General features: G+C 36.8%; 1 protein-coding gene across 1 annotated transcript in view; it reads left to right on the top strand.

The window, feature by feature from the left end:
* The window catches only part of ME1 (malic enzyme 1), a 192,134-nt gene that overhangs the window by 72,196 nt on the left and 94,879 nt on the right, over positions 1 to 25,059 (top strand). The window contains exons 5-6 of the mRNA XM_061207103.1: positions 534 to 695; positions 16,486 to 16,589. Of these exons, the coding sequence (XP_061063086.1) occupies positions 534 to 695; positions 16,486 to 16,589 (266 nt within the window). The remainder of the gene's footprint in view (positions 1 to 533; positions 696 to 16,485; positions 16,590 to 25,059) is intronic.

The following is a 25,059-nucleotide window of genomic DNA, read 5'->3' as shown; positions in this document are numbered from 1 at the left end:
AGTATCCAGTGTTATAGGAGTTAAAGAGGATGGATCAACATTGTTGTGAAATTAGGAGGATGCATAAACTAAAGATCAGAGCACTGGGGACTCCTGAGCAATGATTTAACCATGGACTCTACCCTAATGGTGCTCAAAGTGGATGTGACTAGTTTCAAAGCTGTTCTAAGGTTCACTTTAGTTCCCAGTTTGAGCTCTTATTTACCTGTACTCTGCCCACTTACTCCTCCTGATTGAAGACTGAGTTATTTGAGTTGTTTGAATCTTTATGGGCATCCTTGTCTTCTTTTTTCAACAACCAATCATATATATGTATTTTAAAAACACATTTAAAATGCATATATCAAATATATTTATTCTCCCCGGTCTTCCACACTTAATGATCATATAAAATCTTTTTCATGTATATTCAATTTATGCTTTTTGACAGCTTAGTATTTCATTGCATAAATATTAACTTCAGAAACAGAGTAGGGACTATGCCCTGGGATTTGCAAACATCTATTAATAGATATTTTTTCTTTTTCTTTGAGGCTATTGTGGTGACTGATGGAGAGCGTATTCTTGGCCTGGGAGACCTTGGCTGTAATGGGATGGGCATCCCCGTGGGTAAACTGGCTCTGTATACAGCTTGTGGAGGGATGAATCCTCAACAATGTCTGCCTGTCATGCTGGACGTGGGAACAGAAAATGAGGTAAACAATTTAAGTCTATAACACGGCTATACACCTTAAAAAATAGTACCATATTTCTGCATTTTGAGATTATTTCAGGAACTTAATGAAATTCATCTTTTTTGTTTGGTTCTTTCTCTCTCCTCAAACCCATCCCCCAACTCTTATAAAGAAATTATTCTTTCGCTTTTCCTTTCCCATTCCCCTTTTCTGTAATGTGATTAATTTTTTAGCAGCTTCTTTAGTGTTTTAGTATCCTTTGATGAGCACTTACACCATTATTCTGTGAAGTATATGTTTTACTTTAGGATATCCTCGTTACTTTAAAAAAAATTATTATTTTTATACTAGGCAGGAACTAATCCCAAAGAATTTATTAAGTTTAGTCAGTCTGAAATCTTGTTCTAAAAATCTGTATTGAGTCTGTGGTAGATGTTTTGGAGTTTAGCATTTCTCTTTCCTGCATTGATATTTTAGAATCTTAAAGTTATATATCAAGTAGTACATATTTTTGCTCATCTGTAATTGCTAATATTTGGATTAGTTGTGAGTGATAGATACTATAAATTAAAGGTAGAATTTTATGAAATAGAAATGAAAAATAATGGTCAGTTAAGATAGACTTTTCAAAAGTTGCATGCAAATATCAAACCTAGGTCTAGAATGTCATTGTCAAATAAGATCTTTATCATGTTGAGGTATATTCTCTCTGTACCCACTTTTTGATAGTTTTTATCATAAATGGATGTTGAATTTTGTAAAAAGTCTTTTTGGCATCTGTTGAGATGATCATATGATTTCTTTTTTTTTAAATAAATTTTATTTATTTATTTATTTATTTATTTTTGCCTGCATTGGGTCTTCATTGCTGTGCACGGGCTTTCTCTAGTTGCAGCAAGGGGGTGGCTACTCTTCAGTGCAGTGTGAGGGCTTCTCCTTGTGGTGGCTTCTCTTGTTGTGGAGCATGGGCTCTAGGCCTGCAAGCTTCAGTAGCTGTGGCTCACGGGCTCTAGAGTGCAGGCTCAGTAGTTGTGGCGCGTGGGCTTAGTTGCTCTGCGGCATGGGATCTTCCCGGACAAGGGCTTGAACCCATGTCCCCTGCACTGGCAGGCGGATTCTTAACCACTGTGCCACCAGGGAAGTCCCGATCATATGATTTTTTTATTGTTCAATTTGTTAATGTGGTATCTCACATTAATGTGTTACATCACATTGGTTTGCAGATATTGAACCATACTTGCATTCCTGGGATAAATCCCACTTGATCATGGTGTTTGATCCTTTTAATGTATTGTTGAATTTGTTTTGCTAATATTTAGTTTAGGATTTTTGCTTCTATGTTCTTCAGTGATATTGGCCTGTAATTTTCTTTTTTTGTGAGTGACGTCCTTGTCTGAATTTTATATCAGGGTGATAGTGGCCTTGTAGAATGAGCTTGGAAGCATTCCTTTCTTTTCAAGTTTTTGGAATAGTTTGAGATGGATAGGTGTTATCTCTTCTTTAAATGTTTTATAGAATTTTCCTGTGAAGGCTTATGGTCCTGGACTTTCGTTTGTTGGGAGTTTTATTATTATTATTATTGATTTAATTTCATTACTTGTAATAAGTCTTTTTGTATTTTATATTTCTTCCTGATTCAGTTTTTGGGAGACGTAAATTTCTAGGAATTTATCCATTTCTAATAGGTTGTCCATTTTATTGTCATGTGATTGTTCATGTAATCTCTTATGATCCTTTGTATTTCCGTGGTGTCTGTTGTAACTTCTCATCTTTCATTTCTGATTTTATATATTTGGGCCCTTTCTCTTTTTTTCTTGATGAGTCTGGGTAAAGGTTTATTAATTTTGTTTATCTTTACAAAGGACCTTATTTTCATTGGTCTTTTCTATTTTTTTTTAGTCTCAATTTCATTTATTTCTGCTCTGATCTTTATGATTTCTTTCCTTCTACTAACTTTGGGTTTTGTTCTTTCTTCTTTCTATAGTTCCTTGATGTGTAAGGTTAGATGGTTTATTTGGGATTTTTCTTGTTTCCTGAGGTAGGCATGTATAGCTATAAACTTTCCCCTTAGAAATGGTTTTGCTGGGTACCATAGGGTTTCTTTTTTATTTTTGTTTTAATTGAGATATAGTTGATGTACAATATTATATAAGCTTCAGGTGTACAGCATAGTAATTCACAGTTTTTAAAGGTTATATCCCATTTACAGTTATTATAAAATATTGGCTATAGTCGCTGTGTTGTACAATATGTCCTTGTAGCTTATTTATTTTATACATAGTAGTTTTGAACTCTTAAGCTCCTACCCCTCTCTTGTCCCTGACCCCTTATCTCTCCTCACTGATAACCACTAGTTTGTTCTCTATATCTATGATTCTGTTTCTTTTATATTCACTAGTTTGTTTTATTTTTGAGATTCCACATATAAATGATATACAGTATTTGTCTTTCTCTGTCAAACTTATTTCACTTAGCATAATACCCTCCAAGTCCGTCCACGTTGTTATAAAAGGCAAAAGTTCATTCTTCTTATGGCTGAGTAGTATTCCGTTGTATATATATATATATATGCCACATCTTTATCCATTCATCTGTTGATGGATACTTAGGTTGCTTCCATATCTTGGCAATCGTAAATAATGCTGCTATGAACATTCGGGTGCATGTATTTTTTCGAATTAGTGTTTTTGTTTTCTTCAGATATATACCCAGGAGTGGAATTGCTGGGTCATTTGGTAGTTTTGTTTCTAGTCTTTTGAGAAACCTCCATAGTGTTTTCCACAGTGGCTGCACCAATTTACACTCCCACCAAAAGTGTACGAGGCTTCCCTCTTTTCCACATCCTCACCAACATTTGTTGTTTGTGGTCTTTTTGATGATAGCCATTCTGACAGGTGTGAAGTGATATCCCATTGTGGCTTTAATTTGCATTTCTCTGGTGGTTAGTGATGTTAAGCATATTTTCATGTGTCTGTTGTCCATCTCTATGTCTCCTTTGGAAAAATGTCTAGTCATTTCTTCTGCCCATTTTTAAATCGGGTTGTTTTTTTAATATGAGCTGTGTATATATTTTGGATATTAACCTTTTATTGGTTATATCATTTGCAAATATTTTCTTCCATTCATTAGGTTGTCTTTTTGTTTTGTTGATGGTTTTCTTTCCTGAGCAAAAGCTTTTAAGTTTAATTAGGTCCCATTTGTTTATTTTTGCTTTTGTTTCCTTTAGGAGACAAACTCAAAAAAATCTTGCTATAATTTATGTCAAAGAGTGTTCCACCTACATTTTCTTTTAGGAGTTTTATGGTTTCTGGTGTTACATTTAGGTCTTGAATCCATTTTTTTAAAAATTAATTAATTAATTAATTTATTTATGGCTGTGTTGGGTCTTCATTTCTGTGCGAGGGCTTTCTCTAGTTGTGACAAGCAGAGGCCACTCTTCATCGCGGTGCGCCGGCCTCTCACTATCGCAGCCTCTCTTGTTGCGGAGCACAGGCTCCAGACGCGCAGGCTCAGTAATTGTGGCTCACGGGCCCAGTTGCTCCATGGCCTGTGGGATCTTCCCAGACCAGGGCTCGAACCTGTGTCCCCTGCATTGGCAGGCAGATTCTCAACCACTGCACCACCAGGGAAGCCCTTGAATCCATTTTGATTTTAGTTTTGTGTATGTTATTAGAGAATGTTCTAATTTCATTCTTGTACATGTAGCTGTTCAGTTTTCCCAGCACCACTTATTGAGCAGACCTTTTCTCCATTTCATATTCTTGCCTCCTTTGTCATAGATTAATTGACCACAAGTGTGTGGGTTTATTTCTGAGCTCTCTATTCTGTTCCATTGATTTATGCATCTGTTTTTGTGCCAGTATCATACTGTTTTGATTATTGTAGCTTTTAATATAATCTGAGGCCAGGGAGCCTGATTCCTCCAACTCTGTTCTTTCTCAAGATTGTGTTGGCTATTTGAGGTCTTTTGTGTTTCCATACAAATTTTAAAAATTATTTATTCTAGTTCTATGAAAAATGCCCTTGGGATTGCATTGAATCTATACACTGCCTTGGGTAGTATGGTCATTTTAACAATATTAATTCTTCCAGTCCATGAACACGTTATATCTTTCCATCTGTTTGTGTCATTTTCAATTTCTTTCATCAGTATCTGATAGCTTTCTGAGTACAGGTCTTTTACCTCCTTAGGTAGGTTTATTCCTAGGTATTTTTTTGATGTGATAGTAAATGGAATTGTTTCCTTAATTTCTCTGTATGATCTTCTGTTGTTAGTGTATAGGAATGCAAGAGATTTCTGTGTATTAGTTTTGTATCCTGCAACTTTACCAAATTCATTGATGAGCTCTAGTAATTTTCTGGTAGCATCTTTAGGATTTTCTATGTATAGTATGTCATCTGCAAACAGTGACAATTTTACTTCTTCTTTTCCAATTTGGATTCTTTTTATTTATTTTTCTTCTCTGATTGCCGTGGCTAGGACTTCCAAAACTATGTTGAATAAAAGTGGCGACAGTGGACATCCTTGTCTTGTTCCTGATCTTAAGAGGGAATGCTTTCAGCTTTTCACCACTGAGAATGATGTTAACTGTGGGTTTATCATATATGGCCTTTATTATGTTGAGGTAAGTTCCCTATATGCCCATTTTTGGAGAGTTTTTTTTTATCATAAATAGGTGTTGAATTTTGTCAAAAGCTTTTTCTGCATCTGTTGAGATGATTATATGGTCTTTATTCTTCAGTTTGGTAATGTGATGTATCACACTGATTGATTTGCGAATATTGAAGAATCCTTGCATCCCTGGGATAAATCCCACTTGATCATGGTGTATGATCCTTTTACTGTATTGTTGGGTTCGGTTTGATAGCATTTTGTTGAGGATTTTTGCTTCTGTGTTCATCAGTGACATTGGCCTGTAATTTTCTTTTTTGTGATGTCTTCATCTGATTTTGGTATCAGGCTGATGCTGGCCTTGTAGATGGAGTTTGGAGGTGTTCCTTCCTCTGCAGTTTTTTGGAATAGTTTGAGAAGGAATGGTGTTCAGTCTTTTCTAAATGTTTGGTAGAATTCATTGTTGAAGCCATTTGATCTTGGTGGGAGTTTTAAAATTACTGATTCAATTTCATTACTGGTAATAGGTCTGTTTACATTTTCTACTTCTTCCTGGTTTAGTCTTGGGAGATTGTACATTTCTAGGAATTTGTTCATTTCTTCTAGGTTGTCCATTTTATTTGTTTGTCATAGTCTCTTATGATCCTCTGTATTTCTGCGGTGTTGGTTGTAATTTCTCCTTTTTCATTTCTGATTTTATTGATTTGGGCCTTCTCCCTTTTTTTTCTTGAGGAGTCTGGCTAAAGGTTTATCAATTTTGTTTATCTTTTCAAAGAACCAGTTCTTAGTTTCATTGATCTCTTCTTTTCTTTCTTTCTTTCTTTCTTTTTTAAGTTTCTATTTTATTTATTTCTGCTCTGACCTTTATGATTTCTTTCCTCCTAACTTTGAGTTTTGTTTGTCCTTTTCTAGCTCCTTTGGGTGTAAGGTTGGGTTGTTTGTTTGAGATTTTTCTTGTTTCCTGAGGGAAGCTTATATCAATATAAACTTCCATCTGAGAACTGCTTTTCTGCATCCCATAGATTTTGGATCATTGTGTTTTCATTTTCATTTGTCTCCAGGTATTTTCTGGTTTCCTGTTTGATTTCTTCAGTGATCCATTGGTTGTTTAGTAGCATATTGTTTAGCCTCCACGCGTTTGTGGTTTTTGCTCTTTTTTTCCTTGTAGTTGATTCCTGGTCTCATAGCATTGTGGTTAGAAAATATGCTTGATATGATTTTAGTTTTTTAAAATTTACTGAGGCTTGTTTTGTGGCCTAACATGTGATCTGTCCTGAGAATGTTCCATGTGCACTTGAAAAGAATGTGTATTATGCTGGTTTTGGATGGAATGTTTTATAAATCTATTAAGTCCATCTGGTCTAATGTGTCATTTAAGGCCAGTGTTTCCTTCTTGTTTTTCTGTGTAGATGATATGTCCATTAATGTAAGTGGGATGTTAAAGTGCCTTACCATTATTGTATTACTGTCACTTTCTCCCTTTATGTTGTTAATACTTGCTTTATGTATTTAAGTGCTCCTATGTTGGGTCATATATATTTTTAATTGTTATATATTCATCTTCGATTGATCCCTTTATCATTATGTAATGTGCATTGTGTCTTGTTATAGTCTTTAAGTATATTTTGTCTTATATAATTGTTGCTATCCAAGCTTTTTCATAGAATTCTTTTTTTCATCCCATCCCTTACAGTCTGTCTGTCTTTTGATCTGTAGTGAGTCTGTTTTAGGCAGCATATATATGGTTCTTTTTTTTTTAAATCTATTCAGCCACTTTATGTCTTGGATTGGAGCATTTAATTCATTTACCTTGACAGTAATTGTTGATAGGTATATACTTATTGGCATTTTAAAATGCCAATGCTTTTTGGTTGTTTTTATAGTTTTTCCTAGTTCCTTTTTTTTTCTCTTGTGATTTGTTGAGTATCTTTAATGTTAAGTTTGGATTCCTTTCTCTTTATTTTTCGTGTATCTATTATAGTTTTTTTGTTTGTGGTTATATGAGGTTCATATATAGCAACCTTACGTATAGGTGTCTGTCTTAAGTTGATGATCTCTTAAGTTTGAATGCATTCTAACAGCCCTACATTTTTACTCATCCCTTCCCCCACCATTTATGTCTGATGTCATATTTTACATCTTTTTATTTTGTGTATTCCTTAACTACTTATGTTAGATATAGATGATTTTACTACTTTTTTCTTTTAACCTTTCTACTAGCTGTATAAGTAGTTGGTCCATTACCTTTACTGTATGTTTGCCTTTACCAGTGAGATTTTTCTTTTGTAATTTCCATATTTCTAGTTGTGGCTTTTTCTTTTTCACTTAGAGAAGTCCCTTTAACACTTTTTGTATAGCCAGTTTAGTGATGCTGAACTCTTTTATCTTGTGCTTGTCTATAAAACTTTTTATCACTCCTTCAAATCTGGATGGTAACCTTGCTGGGTAGAGTGTTCTTGGTTGTAGGGTTTTTCCTTTCAACACTTTGAACGTATTGTGCCACTCCCTCTGACCTATAGAGTTTCTACTGAAAAGTCAGCTAATAGTCTTTTGGGAGTTCCCTTGTACGTAACAAGTTGCTTTACTCTAGCTGCTTTTAGGATTCTCTCTTTATCTTTAATTTTTGCCATTTTAATTATAATGTGTCTTGGTGTGGACCTCTTTGGGTTCATCTCCTTTGGGACTCTCTGTGCTTCTTGGACCTGGATGTCTGTTTTCTTCCCAAGGTTAGGATAGTTTTCAGCTATTATTTCTCCAAATAAATTCTCTGCCCCTTTCTCTCTCTTCTTTTGGGACCTCTATAATGTGAATGTTAGTATGCTTCATGTTGTTGCAGAGATCTCTTAATCTATCCTTATTTTTTACAATTCTTTTTTCTTTTTTCTGTTCATCTTGGTTAATTTCCACTACTCTCTCTTCCAGTTTGCCAATCCATTGCTCTTTATCATGTAATCTGCTGTTGATTCCTTTAGTGTATTTTTATTTCAGTTATTGTATTCTTCAACTCTGTTTGGTTCTTCTTTATATTTTTATATTTTCTAACTCTGTTGAAATTCTCACTGTATTCATTCATTTTTCTACCAAATTTGGTGGGCATATTTATGATCATCACTTTGAACTATTTATTGGATATATTGCTTATCTCCATTTTATTTAGTTCTTTTTTTGAGGTTATGGCTTATTCTTTCATTTGGAACAAATTCTTCTGTTTCCTTGTTTTGCCTAATTCTTGTGTTTTTTTCTATGTGGTAGGTAGACTGGTTACGTTTCCCAGTGTTGGAGAAGTGGCCTTATGTAGATGTCCTATGGGGCCCAGTAGCACTCTCCTCTCTGGTTACCAGAGCCAAATGTTCTAGGGGTAGACCCTGTGTGGGCTGTGTGCATCCTTCTCTTTTGGCAGGGCCAACTACTGTGGGCATGCTGGTAGGTAGGGCTGGTTTCCTCCTTGGTTGACTGTGAGGCTGTGCCTCCTGAGGTGGCTGTGGGCCAACTAGATGGGAGGGTAGGCTTCCTGTGTGTTTGGCTGTGTGACCCAGGGTGGCGCGGGACTGCTGCCAGTCGGCTGGTGGTGAGGCTGGGTCCCTGCATGGCTCTTTGTGCAGCTGGGGAGCCTGGGACCGATGCTGGCCTGCTGGAGTATGGGGCCTGGACCCTCGTGCTAATAGGCTAGAGGGAAGATTTCAGAATGGTGCTTTGCTAGAGCCAGTATTATCATAGTAGAATGAGCTCCTCAAAATGGCTGTTGCCACTACTTCTTTCCCCGAGGGTAGTTCCAGTTGCTTCCTGCATCTTTAGGTGGCTCTCTAAGATCAGCAAGCGTGTTGGACCCAGGCCCCTGCCTCTGTGCTGGAAATTGGAGTGTGTGAGATTTTGCTTATACTTTTTAGGAGCCAAGTCTCTGTTTCCTACAGTCCTCCAGCTCTCCCAAAGAGAAGCCCCACTGGTTTTCAAAGCCAGATATTCTGGGGGCTTATATTCCCAGTGCAGGACTCCTGGGCTGGGGAGTCTGACATAGGCTCAGACCCCTCGCTCCTTGGGGAGAACCTCTGATTGTGATATCCCTCCTGTTTGTGGGTGGCTGACCTAAGAGTGTGGGTCCTGACTCTATGTCATCTCTGCCTCCCACCCATCTCATTGTGATTTCTTCTTTATGTCTTTACTTGTGGAAAATCTTTTTGGTTAGTCTTCAGGCCTTTCTCTTAGATACTTGTTCTGTAAGGAGCTGTCATTTTGTTGTGTCTGTGGGAGGAGGTAAGTTTAGGGTCTTCCTACTCCCCCATCTTGGCCACCTCTTGACATTTTATTCTCTTTATGCTTGCACTGCTACTGTACTGAGAAGACAAAAAGAAAACTTAATTCACTGAAATATGACAGAATGATGGGTTTGTGTGACATGTAATGTAGTTTCTATGTTGCCACTCTGTATTCCACTTTCACATGTCCTTGTAGTCAAAATATCCTGTAGTCATAATTTTTAATCTCATCCCTTTTGTGAATCTCTGTCCAGTTTTAACACTTCATAATAAAAATACAAAAGCAATTGCTAACAACAGTTAGTTTCTTAGCCAGAATAACTTAGCAAAGTTTCATGAAGGCTAGATCCCTTTTTTATAAATTACAAATGTTTTCCTCTTTTATCATAAATACCTATATTGAGTAGTAATGAAAGTAGAAAAGGAATTAGCAGCTGATTGATAAGACAGTCCTCACTTGCTGTTAAATCACACTTGCCTGCCTTCTTCAATCTCTGCAGCTTACAACTAAAAGAAGTTTAAAGAACAAAGACACTGGAACTGAGCCACAGAAGTGCTTGCCTAAAAAATACTCTTATTCTTTAAGTTAATAATGCAAAACATTTATTTAGGTAGGATGTTTGTGTTTTTATCTTGCCTTTCATCTATTATTTCATAGTCCACGTTTTCTTTAATTTACTTGTGAAGCAGTTGCTATATAAAAGTTATCTTTTACCTGAAGTAAATTGTCTTTGTCTCTTAAGAGTGTTCCATACTTTATTTCTTTTTTTTTCTGTTGTTGCCAAATCTTTTCATAGAAGTTATGTTTATCATATATCTTTTCTTAAGTAAGTGACCAATATCGAAGCTTGATATTTTACTAAAGATGTGAGTAAATGTTCTTTTTGCCCCCTCCAGTCTTAAAAACTGCTACATGTATCACATGGTGTGTGTTTGCTTGGGCTGCTGTAACAGTACCATAAACTGGGTGGCTTAGCCAATAGAAATTTATTTTTTCACAGTTCTGAAGGCTAGAAGTCCATGATCAAGGTGTCAACAGAGTCAATTTCTTCTAAGGTCTCTGTCCTTGGCTTGTCTTCCTTCAGTGGTATTTTGTCTCTGTGCATCTGTGTCCTAATTTTTTCTTAGAAGAGCACCAGTTATGTTGGATTAGGGCCCACCCTAGTGACCCCATTTAATTTAATTACCTTTTTAAAGACCCTGTCTGCAAATACAGTCATATTCTGAAGTACTGGGATTAGGACTTGAACATATGAATTTTGGAGGGGCACAACTGAGCCTGTAACACATGGTCAGTCTTCAAGAGGGCATGGGCAGTATGAGTGGGAGAATATTGTCTCTACATAGTCAGTCTCTGTTTATTAAACTGTTGCTCTGGGTCTCAGCTTTTCTGATTCTAGTTTTATGTTTAGTCTGGCCTTCAGTTCATGTGTACAGTCTATCTAGATCTGGAATCCTTATTGGAACTTAAAGTCACAAAGTTGAAGCCTCTTCCCATTGAGGAGGTTCCCCCTTTTGTTCTAGAAAGTGCTCTTCATGTTTGGCATGAAGCAGCTGTGTTGGGGAGAAACCGAGCGAAAGAAAAACCTGATAGATTTTTCTGTCATATGAACCTGCCATGTATCTTTCAGCACGTGTACAGAAGTCATTGTTGGCACTAGAATGTGACTGGTACTAGGTTTCTATTGCTACCATGACAAATTACTACAAACTTAGTGACTTAAAATAGCACAAATATATTATGGGGATTGCTTGCCATTTCAGTCAAGTGATCCTGCATTTGAATGAGTACTAATCGTTATATTGTATAGTAAAGCCAGAGGAGAAAAGATAATCCCTCAGTTCCCAGCTTGGTGTGTATTGTCACATGCTTACTTTTTCATCGTCTCCTCTTACCTCACCCTCTCTAAATTAGGATTATATCAAGGATTTATTCCTCTGTTTTCTGAGGCACAACACCAGCGCCTTGGGAAAGAGAATGGGGTCTACAGTTTGGTTTTATATGCGCTGTAAGTCTCAGGAACTCCTTGAAGTTTGTGATATATTTCAGAAATACCCATTCTATAAACGAAAATAGAAAAAAATTTACCTGAGACAGGAACTTTCAGGGAAGTAGAATAATTTTATTTTAACTTAATAATTTAAGGTTGAAACGAGTGGTTCTCAATATACGTTCCATGAACGAAACCAGTTCAGAATTACTGGGGGCATGTGTTAAAAATGCAGAATCCTGGGCTCCACTCCAGACTTACTGAACCACAGTCAAATTTTAATGATTTTTATTTCTACTGCTTGTTAACATTCATGCCAGCTCATATGCATGCTGACATTTTAAGTATTGCTTGAGACTCTTGGCTGAGCATTGGCAGTTAGATTGCTTAATCATATTGATGACATGAACCAGCAAAACAGCAAAAAGTTTATATTATTTCTTTATAGAATTTGGTTTTTCGTTGAAAATAATGAGTAAATAGCAGCATAGAGCATGATTATCTGTATATTATAAATATAATTTAAAAATAAATGCTGAAATGGGAAATATTCATAACATTTATGGCAGATAAAGATTTAAAATGTTCTTAATATTCAAAGAACAGTTTCAATTCAATGAGAAAATGTTAAATGTGAAATATACAAATTGCCTAAGGACACATGGTCACAGATAATTTAAAAATGAAGAAATGAAAATGGTCAGTAAACTTATGAAAAATGTTTAATGATATTAGAAAAGAAATATAAATGAATACTACTTGATAACATTATATTTAAATATATTTATATATTTTTTACTTTACTATATATTTTATTTATTATATATTTTACATGTATACTTCAGATATACACACACACACACACACACACATGTGTGTGGAAAGATAATACTGTTCCTTTGGTTGAAACAAAATAAACATATTTATTGTATGTCACTGGGGGGTGGGGGATTGTTAATTTGTTCATCCTCTCTAGAAGGGCAGAGTTCCAATACAGATCACAAATTTTAAAAATGTTCATCTAGTGAGTGATGTGAAAACCTTCCATAATATATTCCTATGTGAAAAGGGGTTATATATAAAACAGTCTATGATATTGTCCCCAATTTGGACAGATAATATTATACATGCATAGATGTAAAGAAAAGGACCTAGAAGAATATGCATCAAGGTGCTAGTGGTGGGGTAGTTCTGAATGGGTAGAGCTTATTGGTTTTCTTTGTTTTTGATTTTACATTTCAGCGCTCTCAAATTTTCTGATAGGAAATACTGCTTTTTGTAATGATTTTTAAAAACTTTAGAATATTGAGAAAATATTTTTTATTTCTCAGAAACTTTAGACTGGAATGGTAGAAATGAGAGATATGAACAAGGTAAAAGTTGATAGTGATTACTATTAACTACAAATAAAAATTCCCAAGGTTCCAGAGTTGAGACAGTGCTAAGAAGTATGATAATTAATTTTACCAATATATACCCTCCTTATCTCCTTTTTGAAACTCTCTTATGTTTCCATATGCTTTTGTCCTTTACTCTCTTTCAAAGCCTAAGTTTTTTCCTTCTCACATGCTTCTAAGTCTTTGTAAGTCTTCAGTGACAACAAATGCATTGCATGTGACACCTCTTGTTAAAGAAGGTCTAATCTTTTTAAAGTGTTTGCTTAATACCAACTCTTTCATTTATTTTCCAACAAAGATCTATTAAGTTTTTACTCTTGGCTGTGAGAAGTTTTTAATCCAATGAATTAATGTCACTTCTGTGCCAGGCTACTTGGTCTATGGTGCCATTATCACAACTGGGTAATCTTGTTAAATTGCTTTTTGTAGATGTTATTTTTTTGTCAGCCAGATCTCCAAGAATGCACTCATTATTAAAGCTTTAATTATCATGACATTTTTAAAAAACAGTAATTTTTGACAGAGACATTATGACTGGAAGAATTTTATAACTTCCTGATTTAATTCAAAAGCTTTATCTTGTTCATAAATCTTCGTAATTGACTCTTCACTGTAGCAGACTTCTTTATGACATACTTTAATTACTAGCATGGGAAAGAATGAGAGAAAAGAGAAGGGGAAACATGTAACATCTTTTCTCAGTTGTGTTCTTTTTCTAATTCACGTTTTAGAAGTCCAACTATATCCCAGACACGGAGAAAGAATTTAATTCTGGCAGCCATTAGTAGCTCATTGGCACTTTAACATCAGCTGTTCAGAAGCCTGCCAGTAGATTGTTTAAAGTTTTTAGGCCTCAAGGAACAGCTGGGCTTTACAACAGTACTCAGTTTTAGATTTTACATTTCCTGTGAAATACATTTATATGATTTGATATGTTAACTTCCAGCTAGCCACAAAGCCTTATTAACTCATTGCTGTGCAGTACATTATAAGTGGGACGACCACATAATGTATTGGCCAAACCAAGGCACTTTCACAATGAAAGAGGATACTATTAGTAATTACACTAGGACAAGACATGTGAACTGGGCTATAGATTCTGTTGTCTGTAAGCAAATTCCAACTCAGGTGATTCAAATGGTTTAACCTTCTTGACAACATAACCACACCTGCAAAACCATATCATTTATCTATAAACCACCTCCAAACCTAGTGACTTAGAATAATTGCTGTTTTATTAACGTTCTTGATTCCCTGGGACGGCTAGGGAGGCTGGGATGCTTGGGACAGCTTAGCCTTTCTCCATAGAGATTCTCATCCTTCACACATTGTTCACATTCCACATGTAAAATATGCTCATCTCCATCCTAGGTTTCCAAAAATGTCATCCCAGGAAAAACAGCAGACCCACAGTTCAGGATCCCGTCATCTAAATCAGGTCTAGATGCAAATGAAGATCCTCGTGTTTTGCTCCTTGGTGTGGCTCCTCCTATATGTTCCTACATACCAAGCATACAGTGGTGAGGCAGGGACAGAACGACCACAGTCAACACTCCCTTTCAGAATGGCAGGAATAGGAGTCATATGGCTCTAAGTGGTTCATAGCAATTCTGAATTCCCAATGGACATATGTTGCCAGGCCACCTACTTGAGGGGGAGGGAATGTTCTCTGAATAAGCCCAGTTCTTTTTCTTCAGGGTGGTTCTGTAGTTCATTGTTCTCCTAGGCTTTTGGCTCTTCTGTCTGGACTCTTGGCTCTGTCCTCTGAGATAGTCTTCCTTTTCCATAAGAAATGGCCCCGTTGCATCAGAATGGCTCTCTCAGTCTGCTTCCTGCCTGTGGAAAGTGGAGGATCCAATGAACTATTTTTGTTTTGAAGTGTCTCTGTGTCAATTAATCCAAGTAGTACAGTACCTTTAAAAATTTCTTTTCGGCTGTCTGTGTATCAGATTATAGTCTACTACATTAGATAAAGGCCCTACTCACAATTCTTTTCAAAATAGGCCTTCTCCCTATTATTGGTTGACATATCAGAGTGCTGTGGTACCAGTTCCACTGAACTAGGCACGATGGTCTCCTAGGCTCCACTTTAAATCTTTCAGAAGCTTTCAAAAGAGTTATTACAACCACACACTTAATTTGATCTTTGACCACAGGCCTTATTTTACTTTGGAAATCTTTTACAGGCAAGTCTTGTGTCCTCTGTATTCTGTTTAAATTTTGCTCACAAGCTGAGCATTTCCTTCTTTAGTTCATGTCCATTTTAACCTTAGCACACAGCCAGTTTATGCATTCAGCATTCTGCCTGGAAATCTTTTTAGTCAGATTCACAAGTTCGTTAGGTACATTTTTCTCTATTCTAGGTTACTGAAGGTGGCAGTGTTGTCAGTGGTTGCACTATTATGTCAAACAGATTACCATTTTTTCCCAGACTGTAAAAAGTTTGTCTTTGTAATTTCTTTCGGCAATATTTTGTGGTTTCCAGTATATAGGCCTTCCACATGTTTTGTTAAATTTGTCCCTATGAATTTTATGTTCTGGAATGCTATTGTAAGTGGAGTTGTGTGTTTTATTTCATTTTCAACTATTCATTGCTAGTATATAGATATACATTTGATTTGTGTAAATTGACCTTATATCCTACAATCATGTTAAATTCATGTATTATTTCTAGTGAATTTTTTGATAGATTCCTTAGCATTTCCCATGTACATGGTCATGTGTGTACAAATAGAAACAGTTTACTTCTTCCTTTCCAATCCTTATTCCTGTTTTTTTCTTTTTCTTGCCTTATTTTAATGGCTAGGATCTCTAGTATGTATAGTGTTGAACAGAAGTGATGAGACTAGATATCCTTGTCTTGTTTCCAATTTTAGGGGAATAGCATTCAGTCTTTCACTGTTAAATATGTTGTTAGTTGTGGGTTTTTCACAGATGCCCTTTATTAGGTTGAGGAATTTCCTTTCTATTCCTAGTTTACTGGGAGCTTTTGTTATAAATGGGTGCACATTACTGTATATAAATTATACCTCAATTAAAAACTGATTTCATTAAAAAATTACCTATTCTAAAGCTTAAACAGAGTAGTGTTGCCTGATATATATATATATATATATATATACACATATATGTATGTATATCAGTTTTAGAAAAAAATCTAAGAAAGGAATTGCTATCTTTCCATTTCCTAAGCTAATATGATACTTCAAAACTCAATATATTTTTCTTTGTGATGAACTTTGCCTTTTGAATTTTACACAACTGAGAGATTTTAATACCTTTTCTCTCCTCTAGAATAAGACATAAGAATAACAATAAAAACATAAGAATATTTTAAATGTTTAGTAATTATATTTCATATTCTTATTTATAAGCACTGTAGCTGTATTATATATAATACTAAATAATAACTGTAGGTTAATTCTGAATCAGTATAGCTAGATTTTATTTCCATTTCTATCCTTTTTGTAGAGATGAGAAAACTGAGGTTCACTCAGAAAGAGTAAATGACTTGCCTTTAGTTATTTCTATACTTACGGTAACTTTTTTTACAAATAGGAGTTACTTAAAGATCCATTGTACATTGGACTACGGCAGAGAAGAGTGAGAGGTCCTGAATATGATGATTTTTTGGATGAATTCATGGAGGCAGTTTCTTCCAAGTACGTATAATCTTTATTTTATCTATTTTTAAGTTAAATTTCAAAAACTTAAAGATAACCTAACATAATAAACTATAAAAATATCCAAGTATGGTACAGTATGTTTAATAACTAGAAGTGATTTGAATGGAATATATATATCTCCTCATAACTATTGCTGGCCAGATGATAATCTCATGTGTCTAGCCCCCCAAAAGTTGTCTCTGTTTCTATCCCTGAAGATACTTTTTTCTTACAAGAATCTTCAGATTCTGTTGTTTGGGAGGCATGATTATGGTGAATGAGGCAGTGGCTAGTGACTAAATTACCTGAGGAAGCCTTTTCATGATTATTGGCAGTCTGTACTTTGTTTCTGGCTGCTGATAAAATCTGGTCTTCCATCATCTTTGTGGGTGAATCTGACTCTTGTGGTAGGAGAAGCAGAGGAAGAAGTGAGCATGAGTTAGTACAATCCACAGAGTCCAGAATGGAGCAAGATCCATGAATCTCTGATTAAATCGACTGTATTTGGTTAAGATGCAGTACAATATTTCACCTGGTCTAGGTAGCATTTAATTGTGGACCCAGGGCTACTGTAAAATTTTCCAGTTTTTTTCCTTCAAGGTAGAGACTTCTGCCATAATTTAGTAATATGTTCTGAGAGAATTTTGTCACACTAACAGTCATCCCATTTGTTTCTGTATAGCCACAGAAACCGTGTACTATTTAAAAACATATGTTGCTTTGGTTTTTCATAGAAATGAACTCATCACTAGAATCAATTGTAACTATAGACATACTTCTCGTTTTTTTTTAATTATAAGGTTTCATTTTAAGAAGTTGAATTCAACAGCAGAAAATGCTTTCATCAGCTTGCACAGTATTTAGAATATTTTGAATCTCTTATTACCCAAGATTTTGTGCAGAGTATATTTGCCAGTTAGTATGGACTACTTTTTAAAGACCCATGCCTGATTTATTTATTGTTATTATTTATTAACTTAAACTTATAATAAACTACACTTACTCATAGAAATAGTTGAGAAACTCTACACTTTAAGTTCAAGATTTCATGGTACAGTTAATTGATAGTAGTTTTTCATGTTTAATTTTAAATTCCTTACCCTGTAAAATTTATGTAAGTTTTTGAAATTATGTGTAACTTTGTAGGTAGCAACATTAATCAAGAGACTGTATAGAGAATACTGCAAGGCTATATAAAAGAAAAGGAAATTCTCAACATATTTGTTTTTATTGTCTGTGTAAATAAAATCTATCTTTATATAGGTAACTTAAATATACTTACAAAGAAGCTGTTAAAACAAGTTATGAACTTAGCGTGTATGGCCTATATACTTAAATGCTGTTGAAATAAAAAGAGAATATTTCCATAATCAATGAAAAGCTTTCCAGATGAAAAGCTAATTTTGACTAAGCTGTGTCAATCTAGAATCAGAAAAGCTGTTTGTTTTTTTTTTTAAATGTTGAATTGAGAGGTTACCTAGGATCTGTAATAAGGAAATGGGGTTTGACAAGAGTCAACAATAATTTAAAATGCAGAGACCACCTGTAAATCAGGAATTATACTTCTGGGCTCTTCCCAGAGAAAAATCCCACAGACTTTTCAAAGGCACTTCCTGGCAGGACACTACTTTGGGAAAAGTTTTCTAGAAATGAAATCTAGTACTACCAAATTAAATTGGGGAGTAGTCCTGAAGATAAGCCCAAGATTATTTAAAAAGGAAATATAACTTACATTCAAGGTGGAAAATGCCTGTTACCAGTTGGCTTAGCCAGGAATCTGGTTCTGAGATGGAGTTATTAAGGAGTGTGCTTGGAATCAACCCCTTTGGAGGGGGAGGGGACAGAAAAAGAAGTGGATAAAAGAGAAGTTGAGCTGCAACTTCGACCGGCCAACAGCCTTGGGACCACCCCTGCATGCTATTTAGACCCTTAAGGAAAACTAATGTCCATTCCCCACTCCCCAAGCAACATTATGTTGGTTTTATAATTTACTGTCTTGTCAGGGTTGGGATGGGGCAGTTGCAACTTCTTCCTCTTGGCTTTCCCTGCAATTATATATCTTACCTCATAGGCCAAAGATTTGATACGGGTGTTGTGGCAGTCGCCAAGTATATGTCTATCCTGGTTCTATATTTGGGGACTGTGGAAATCACCACCGCCTGGGTCTGTAGTCCCAATGGATCCAGTATGAACTAGACCTTGGCCAGGGCACCGTTAATTACGGGCCTCCATACGCTTCTAACGTGGAGGGACAGCATATTGATGCTTCAGGTCTCCTGGTATCACTGTCAGCTCTGTGCCCTCAAAATGTTTGGGTATTCCCTGTCCCCAGTGCACAGTGGCTTGAATAAAGGGCTATAGGTCCGTTTGGGGAAGGATTGGGGGAATTATTATCTTGTATTCTTGCCATGGTGTTGCAAGATCCTCCCTTCTGGAGACTAGGCTTCTTCTTCCATCAGTGAGTCCAAAAATTAGCGAAGGTGTGGAAACTGAGCACGTGATTGGGACTTCATTGGTGCAGCTACCCTCAGCTTTGTGGTCATCCGTCTTTGATTTCTTTTGAATGTACCTTTTGAATAGTAGCCTTGTTAGCTTCTTATTTTGTCTAGGGATGCCATACTCTATGAATTAGGTCAATAACTGGGGGTCAGCACCCCCTGCACACCAACCTTGCCACTCTCAGGATAATTGTACCTACCTGGCTTCTGGTGGCTTCTGGTCCTCACCTGGTTCTATTATCCCCATTGCTATTAATGAGCCTGGTTCCATAAAAACCTTTCCTGTGTCACTTCTGACCTTCAGAAGAGAGCCACCACGCAGAACCTAGTAATGTAGATGTCTTCTCACTAGTACATTCCTCATGGCTTTGGTAAGTAGTGCGTTTTCTGGGCCTTCCCAGGGAACATCACCATCCAATGGGGTTCTGGCCTTATGTAGCATGTGTACCCCAGAATGCACTCTCTGAGCCTGTACTCCCCTCTTCTGCCATCTGCCCCAGCATTCTTAGCATTTCAGCATTACATGAGCTATTACTTTGCCCCTGTTTTTAGGAACCATCCTAGTAGCCAGTTTGTACCGTCTCCTGAGATTCTTGCTGGTTGTAAATCTTGCATCTCAGCACAGTGCCCTCAAATCAATAAACTCTCCCTTATCTCATCTTAAATTCCAGCCCGTTTGATTAGACACCCTCAGAATTTAATCTTAATTATTTATTTATTTATTTATTTTATTTATTTATGACTGTGTTGGGTCTTCGTTTCTGTACGAGGGCTTTCTCCAGTTGCGGCAAGCGGGGGCCGCTCTTCATCGCGGTGCGCGGGCCTCTCACTATCGCGGCCTCTCTTGTTGCGGAGCACAGGCTCCAGACGCGCAGGCTCAGTAGTTGTGGCTCACGGGCCTAGTCGCTCCGCAGCATGTGGGATCTTCCCAGACCAGGGCTCGAAGCCGTGTCCCCTGCATTGGCAGGCAGATTCTCAACCACTGCGCCACCAGGGAAGCCCTAGAATTTAATCTTAGATGTACTCTCCTTGCTAATGTAAACTTGCTAGATCTTGCAGTTCCTTTCTTAAATAGCCTCTTTCTTTTTCCTTTATCAGGCCTCTTACGTCCCAGGTGGGTTATATTGTGAAATAACCCTAGTTATATAAGCCAAAGTTTCTGGAGAGGAGGTGAGGGTGGACAGATGGGGGGTTACAGAGGCCCAGGTTGTCTTATGGGAGAAGAAGCCTCTACCTACATCATCCCCAAAAAAGAAGGGGCAGGCCACTTTTGTGGGTTCAGAAAGTTCTGGGGAATCGGGGAATTCAGGATTTTGGGAGGCATCAAACGAGACCTCTCATCCCATGTGGCAGGATCCTGTTCTTTTCCAGTCAGGATTCTGACTTAGCACATCTTCCGTGCCTGGAAGTTAGGGAGTTTCTGACTACTCTGACGTTAATCCCTGTTCCTGGTCATTACCTTTCTTTGCCCCAAAGTTGCAAGATCTGAGAGCATTTTTGTATCTACCAGAGAGTTCCTCTGGCTTTCGTGTTGGTGGTTACTTGCCCGTAGCTTTTTTTTTTTCTTCAAATTTGCAAATGCATTCTTTTTTAAAAAAAAAATTTTTTTTATTGGAGTATAGTTGATTTACAATGTTGTGTTAGTTTCAGGTGTACAGCAAAGTAAATCAGTTATACATATATTGCCCTTAGCTTTTTATATTCTTTTTCCATTGTCCTTATAGTTTTTATTTCTCCTGTGTTTCTCAAACATCATTCCAGCTAAACTGTTCCCCTTCTGCTGGTATACCATCCCAACCTACCTCTGGTGAGAGCTTTAACAGTTGGACAGCCACCTTGTGCCAGGGGTTCTCTGTGTTCCAGTGGGGTTGGGCTCCTCACTGCCAGCCAGGCAGCTAGTGATCTAGCTCCAAAGCCCCATCTTATCACCTGCTTTCTCAGACCACTCCTGGTACCATCTGTCACAGATTAGGTTACCTGGGAAACATATTTTGAAACGACCTTTACTATTCAGAGGTTTATAAGAAGTGCCCTAGAGATCAACCCCTGTGGAAGGGGTACACAGGGAGCAGGAATGGGCACAGGGAAAAACTGAGCTGGGATGCAGCACAAGACACCTTCCTCTGGTCCCATGGGGAACTCTGGAACTACAGTGGCTTTTCAGAATTGTCCCCAGTTGGGCTTGATAGCCAAGCCTTTCTATTCCTACATCAGTTAGTCATTGGATGTGTGTCACCCTGAGAAAGAGCATTACCTATGGTGTAGCGCTCTCTGTAGCTGAGGCAACCCCTGGGGCAACAGTGGGGGATCTGAGAGCCATAACACAGTGATATTTAGATTAAGATGAAAACTGAGCAGAAAAAAAGTTTTACGGTTTGTAATAAAGGCAGGTGCTAGAATCTGTAGGATGGACCATATTTCTGATATTCTGTTATAAGTCAGATGATAGACAAATGCTAGCCTCTGCATAATATTTTTGCTTTGGAAACATTGGCCATTGGAGCAAACCATTGAGTTGCCCCAGGCAACTGTGCCCTAACAGAAGCTAGATCTCTCCAGTAAGAATGTCGTGTCAATCTATTTTTTCTTTCTCATTGTTTTGATTCATTCATTCATTTGTTGAAAGCCAGGCACTGTGTTTGGTGCTGGGGATATGGGGCTGAATCGGACAGAAATAATCCCTGCCTTTCACATAGCTTCTCTACTAGAGGAGACAGATAATAGACAAGAAAATAAGCAAATAAGCAAGTGAAAGAATGAAATTTATAGTGAATGCAATGAAAGAAACAGGAAATTGGACTGAGAATAATAGTAAGTGACTTAATTTATGTAAATCAGATGAGTGTTATAGATACCAGTTACCTCTTCTATGAAGTCCGTTGTCAAAGTCATGATACTTTTTAGTCATGGTACTTTTGTTGAAAATTAATATGAGCTCTTTGATTATAGTTAGGTAAATTCATTAAGAGTGGAAAACTGAATTCAGAAAGTATTGATTGATTAGCTTGGATACTAAGTAGCAGCTCCAATGGAGTACCACAGTTCTGTTTCCCTAGTATTTGCCTTTTCAACGATTTTATCCATTGGTCCTAGTAATTCTACATCTGAGAATATAGGTTAAGAAAATAATCCTGAATAAGAAATAATTTCTATGCCCAGATATGTTCACTGAACATTTTTATTACCTGATTTTCTTCCCTCTGCTTCCAGAAGAGCACACCTTCCTCGCTTTCCTTCTACCTCACTGGTTGCTCCTTCACGCTTCCCTTGGCTTCTTTCTTTTCATTCCCTTGACCTCTATACTTTACCGTACTCCAGGGCTTGGAGCTTTCCTCGTTACTGTTTATCCCCACCCCCTTGGTGACCTCGTCTGGTCATTCATCTTTATATCTGTGACTCCAAAATCTGTGTTTGGAGTCTGTACCTCTCCTCTGAAGTCCAGCATCATAGCCTCCTTGATGTAGATCTGCGCTAGACAGAGCGTATGGAGCAGATCGGGAACTGGACTCCTCACCTCCCACCCGCCCCGGCCCCGCTCCTGCTGCAGTCCTTCCCACTCAGTGAACGGCAGCCCATTCTTCCCGTTCCTGAGATGAAAATCACTGGAGTTATCACTCTGTACCATGCTACTTGCAAAACTTGTTAGCTTTAACTTCAAAATGTATCCAGAAACTCTCCGTTTCTCATTGTCTGTATTATTACTTCCCTTATCTGAACCTCTTCTCCCTGATTGTTGTTAACAGTCTCCTGACTAGTTTGACTGCTTCCTCCCTTGTTGCCCTTTAGTCTGTTCTCAACACAGAAGCTAAAATGATTGTATGTTAGGTGATTTCTCTGCTCAAAACCCTGCAAGGGCTTATCATTTCATGCAGAATAAAAATAAGTCCTTGCCATAGCAAAAAAGGCCCTAAACCATCTGATTCCTTGTTTGCTATTTTTCTAATTAAAGCCAGGAATGCTAATGCCTCAAGGCTTGTCATTTCTTCTCCTTGGAATCCTCCCACCCTCACCTTGCCCAGTTTTCCACATGGCTAGCTCTCTCCTCCTTTAAAGAGATATTTAAAATTCCTCAAGGGAGTTCCCTGGCAGTCCAGTGGTTAGAACTCGGCGCTTTCACTGCTGGGTCCTGGGTTTGATCCGTGCTCGGGGAACTAAGATCCCATGGCTTTGCAAAAAATATAATAATAAAATAAAATAAAATACAATTTCCTCAAATATCTCTTTCTCAATGAGGTCTTCCTTGAGCAACTTATTTACAATTTTACCCCCAACTCATTTTTCGTCTTCTCTGCATTTATCAGTATCTGACATATTTATATTTATTTATGTTCTGCCTACATCCTTATACTATAAATTTCATGAGAGCGGGAGTTTACTCTTTCCTTCGCTACCATATTCCTGATTTCTAAAATACTATCCAGCATGTGATAAGTACTCAGTAAATATTTGTCAGATGAATGATTGAATTTGATTTGTTTTGTTTATATAGCTTAAAATGATAGGTATGAATGGCAGAACTTTGGTATTTTAAATAATTCCTTCTTTTCATGTGATTTAATTTCAGGAAATATTAAAGCTCTTATAATCCTTACATACTGCCAAGTATATATTAAAATCACTACTTGTAGGCACTCCTTAAATATTTGTGTTTGTTTTTGTGCTTGTACTTCTTGTAGTAGCCTTTGTTTTCCAGAATCAATTGCCTCTGAAAGTTAATAAGAAAAGTAGTGACAGCTTCAGCTTTGCTGTCTAAAATTCTTTATATAAGAATTTCGTTGATAGTTATTAACTAAATGAGAAAACAGGCAGTACCTCAAGTGAACTTTATAAAGCTAGTATTAAATTTTTTAATGAAAGTAATAGAAACTATTCAGCAATGACTGTACTTAATCTTTTTTCCTTTTCCTCTTTAAATGATTAAAATTAAAAATCCCTTGGAAGCACTAAGAATGGCAACAAGGATGATTATTATATTTAGACCTCAACCTTGGCTACCATCACAAATTTTATTATGCTGTGTCACATAACACTTAAGAGAAATAATCTTAGTTTGAAGCCATTCCATCTACCATTTGCCACAAGGTGTGGTAATGGTGTTTTCATAAAACGACGCTTTCTTTACTGATTCAGCATTGAACTAAAGCCTTGACTATGTGCCTGAGACAGACCCGACTATTTAGAGAAGTTATTAATTTGGTCAAAGTTCTCAAAGGTCACATATCAGATTTCAAAGGTATAAGATACATAGCCCCTGATTATCGTGGCCAGATTTACTAAATATATTTTTATTATTATTATAATATCCTCTCTTTCTAAAGATGTCATCAGATATGTAAGTTAATGTGCTCTTCATCCTTACACAGGGCTGCAGTTCAATAATTTCTCCACCATTCTACGTTAAATCTTTGGCTGCTCCGTAGGGAAGGGGCCTTTTTATTGTCCTGTTATTCTTCTTTCTGCCATTTCTGCTGCAATTAATTTCATGGCTGACTCTCTGTGCTGCCTTTTTCCACCTATTCCAATCATTGCCTTTTATGCCTGATCCTTGCTTTAGATGAATGGGTATATTTATAGCTTAGATGATTTTATCTATAAATCTGTGAGTCCCTTTGGATTCCACCTGTCACTTTGGGCAGCATAATTTACTTTGGTTTTCATAAGAAATTTAATAAAAACATATGACTCTATGGGACACCACTGCTCTTCTTCCTTGTGGTCCAAAGGTGACGTAAACCATTTGAAAAAAAAATCAAGTGGAAAGAATGTCTGTCAATATGAGAAAAATCAGCAACCATGTTACTAAGGAACATGACTCAAATCTAATTTATGACTAGATTTTTCTTCCATTTTTCCATCCAAAGAAAGATCAGATTCACACTTAAACTATAGCCATATTTTTCTTGGAATGCCAGCTATTTCTGTTTATAACTTTCTCTCTACTTTTTTTTTCAAGTGAATGAAAAAGATAG

This window comes from Eubalaena glacialis, chromosome 12 (assembly GCF_028564815.1).
Source record: "Eubalaena glacialis isolate mEubGla1 chromosome 12, mEubGla1.1.hap2.+ XY, whole genome shotgun sequence".
NCBI classification, from domain to species: domain Eukaryota; kingdom Metazoa; phylum Chordata; class Mammalia; order Artiodactyla; family Balaenidae; genus Eubalaena; species Eubalaena glacialis.
Note: the sequence above shows the minus strand (reverse complement) of the source record. Positions and strands in the feature narration are given on the sequence as shown.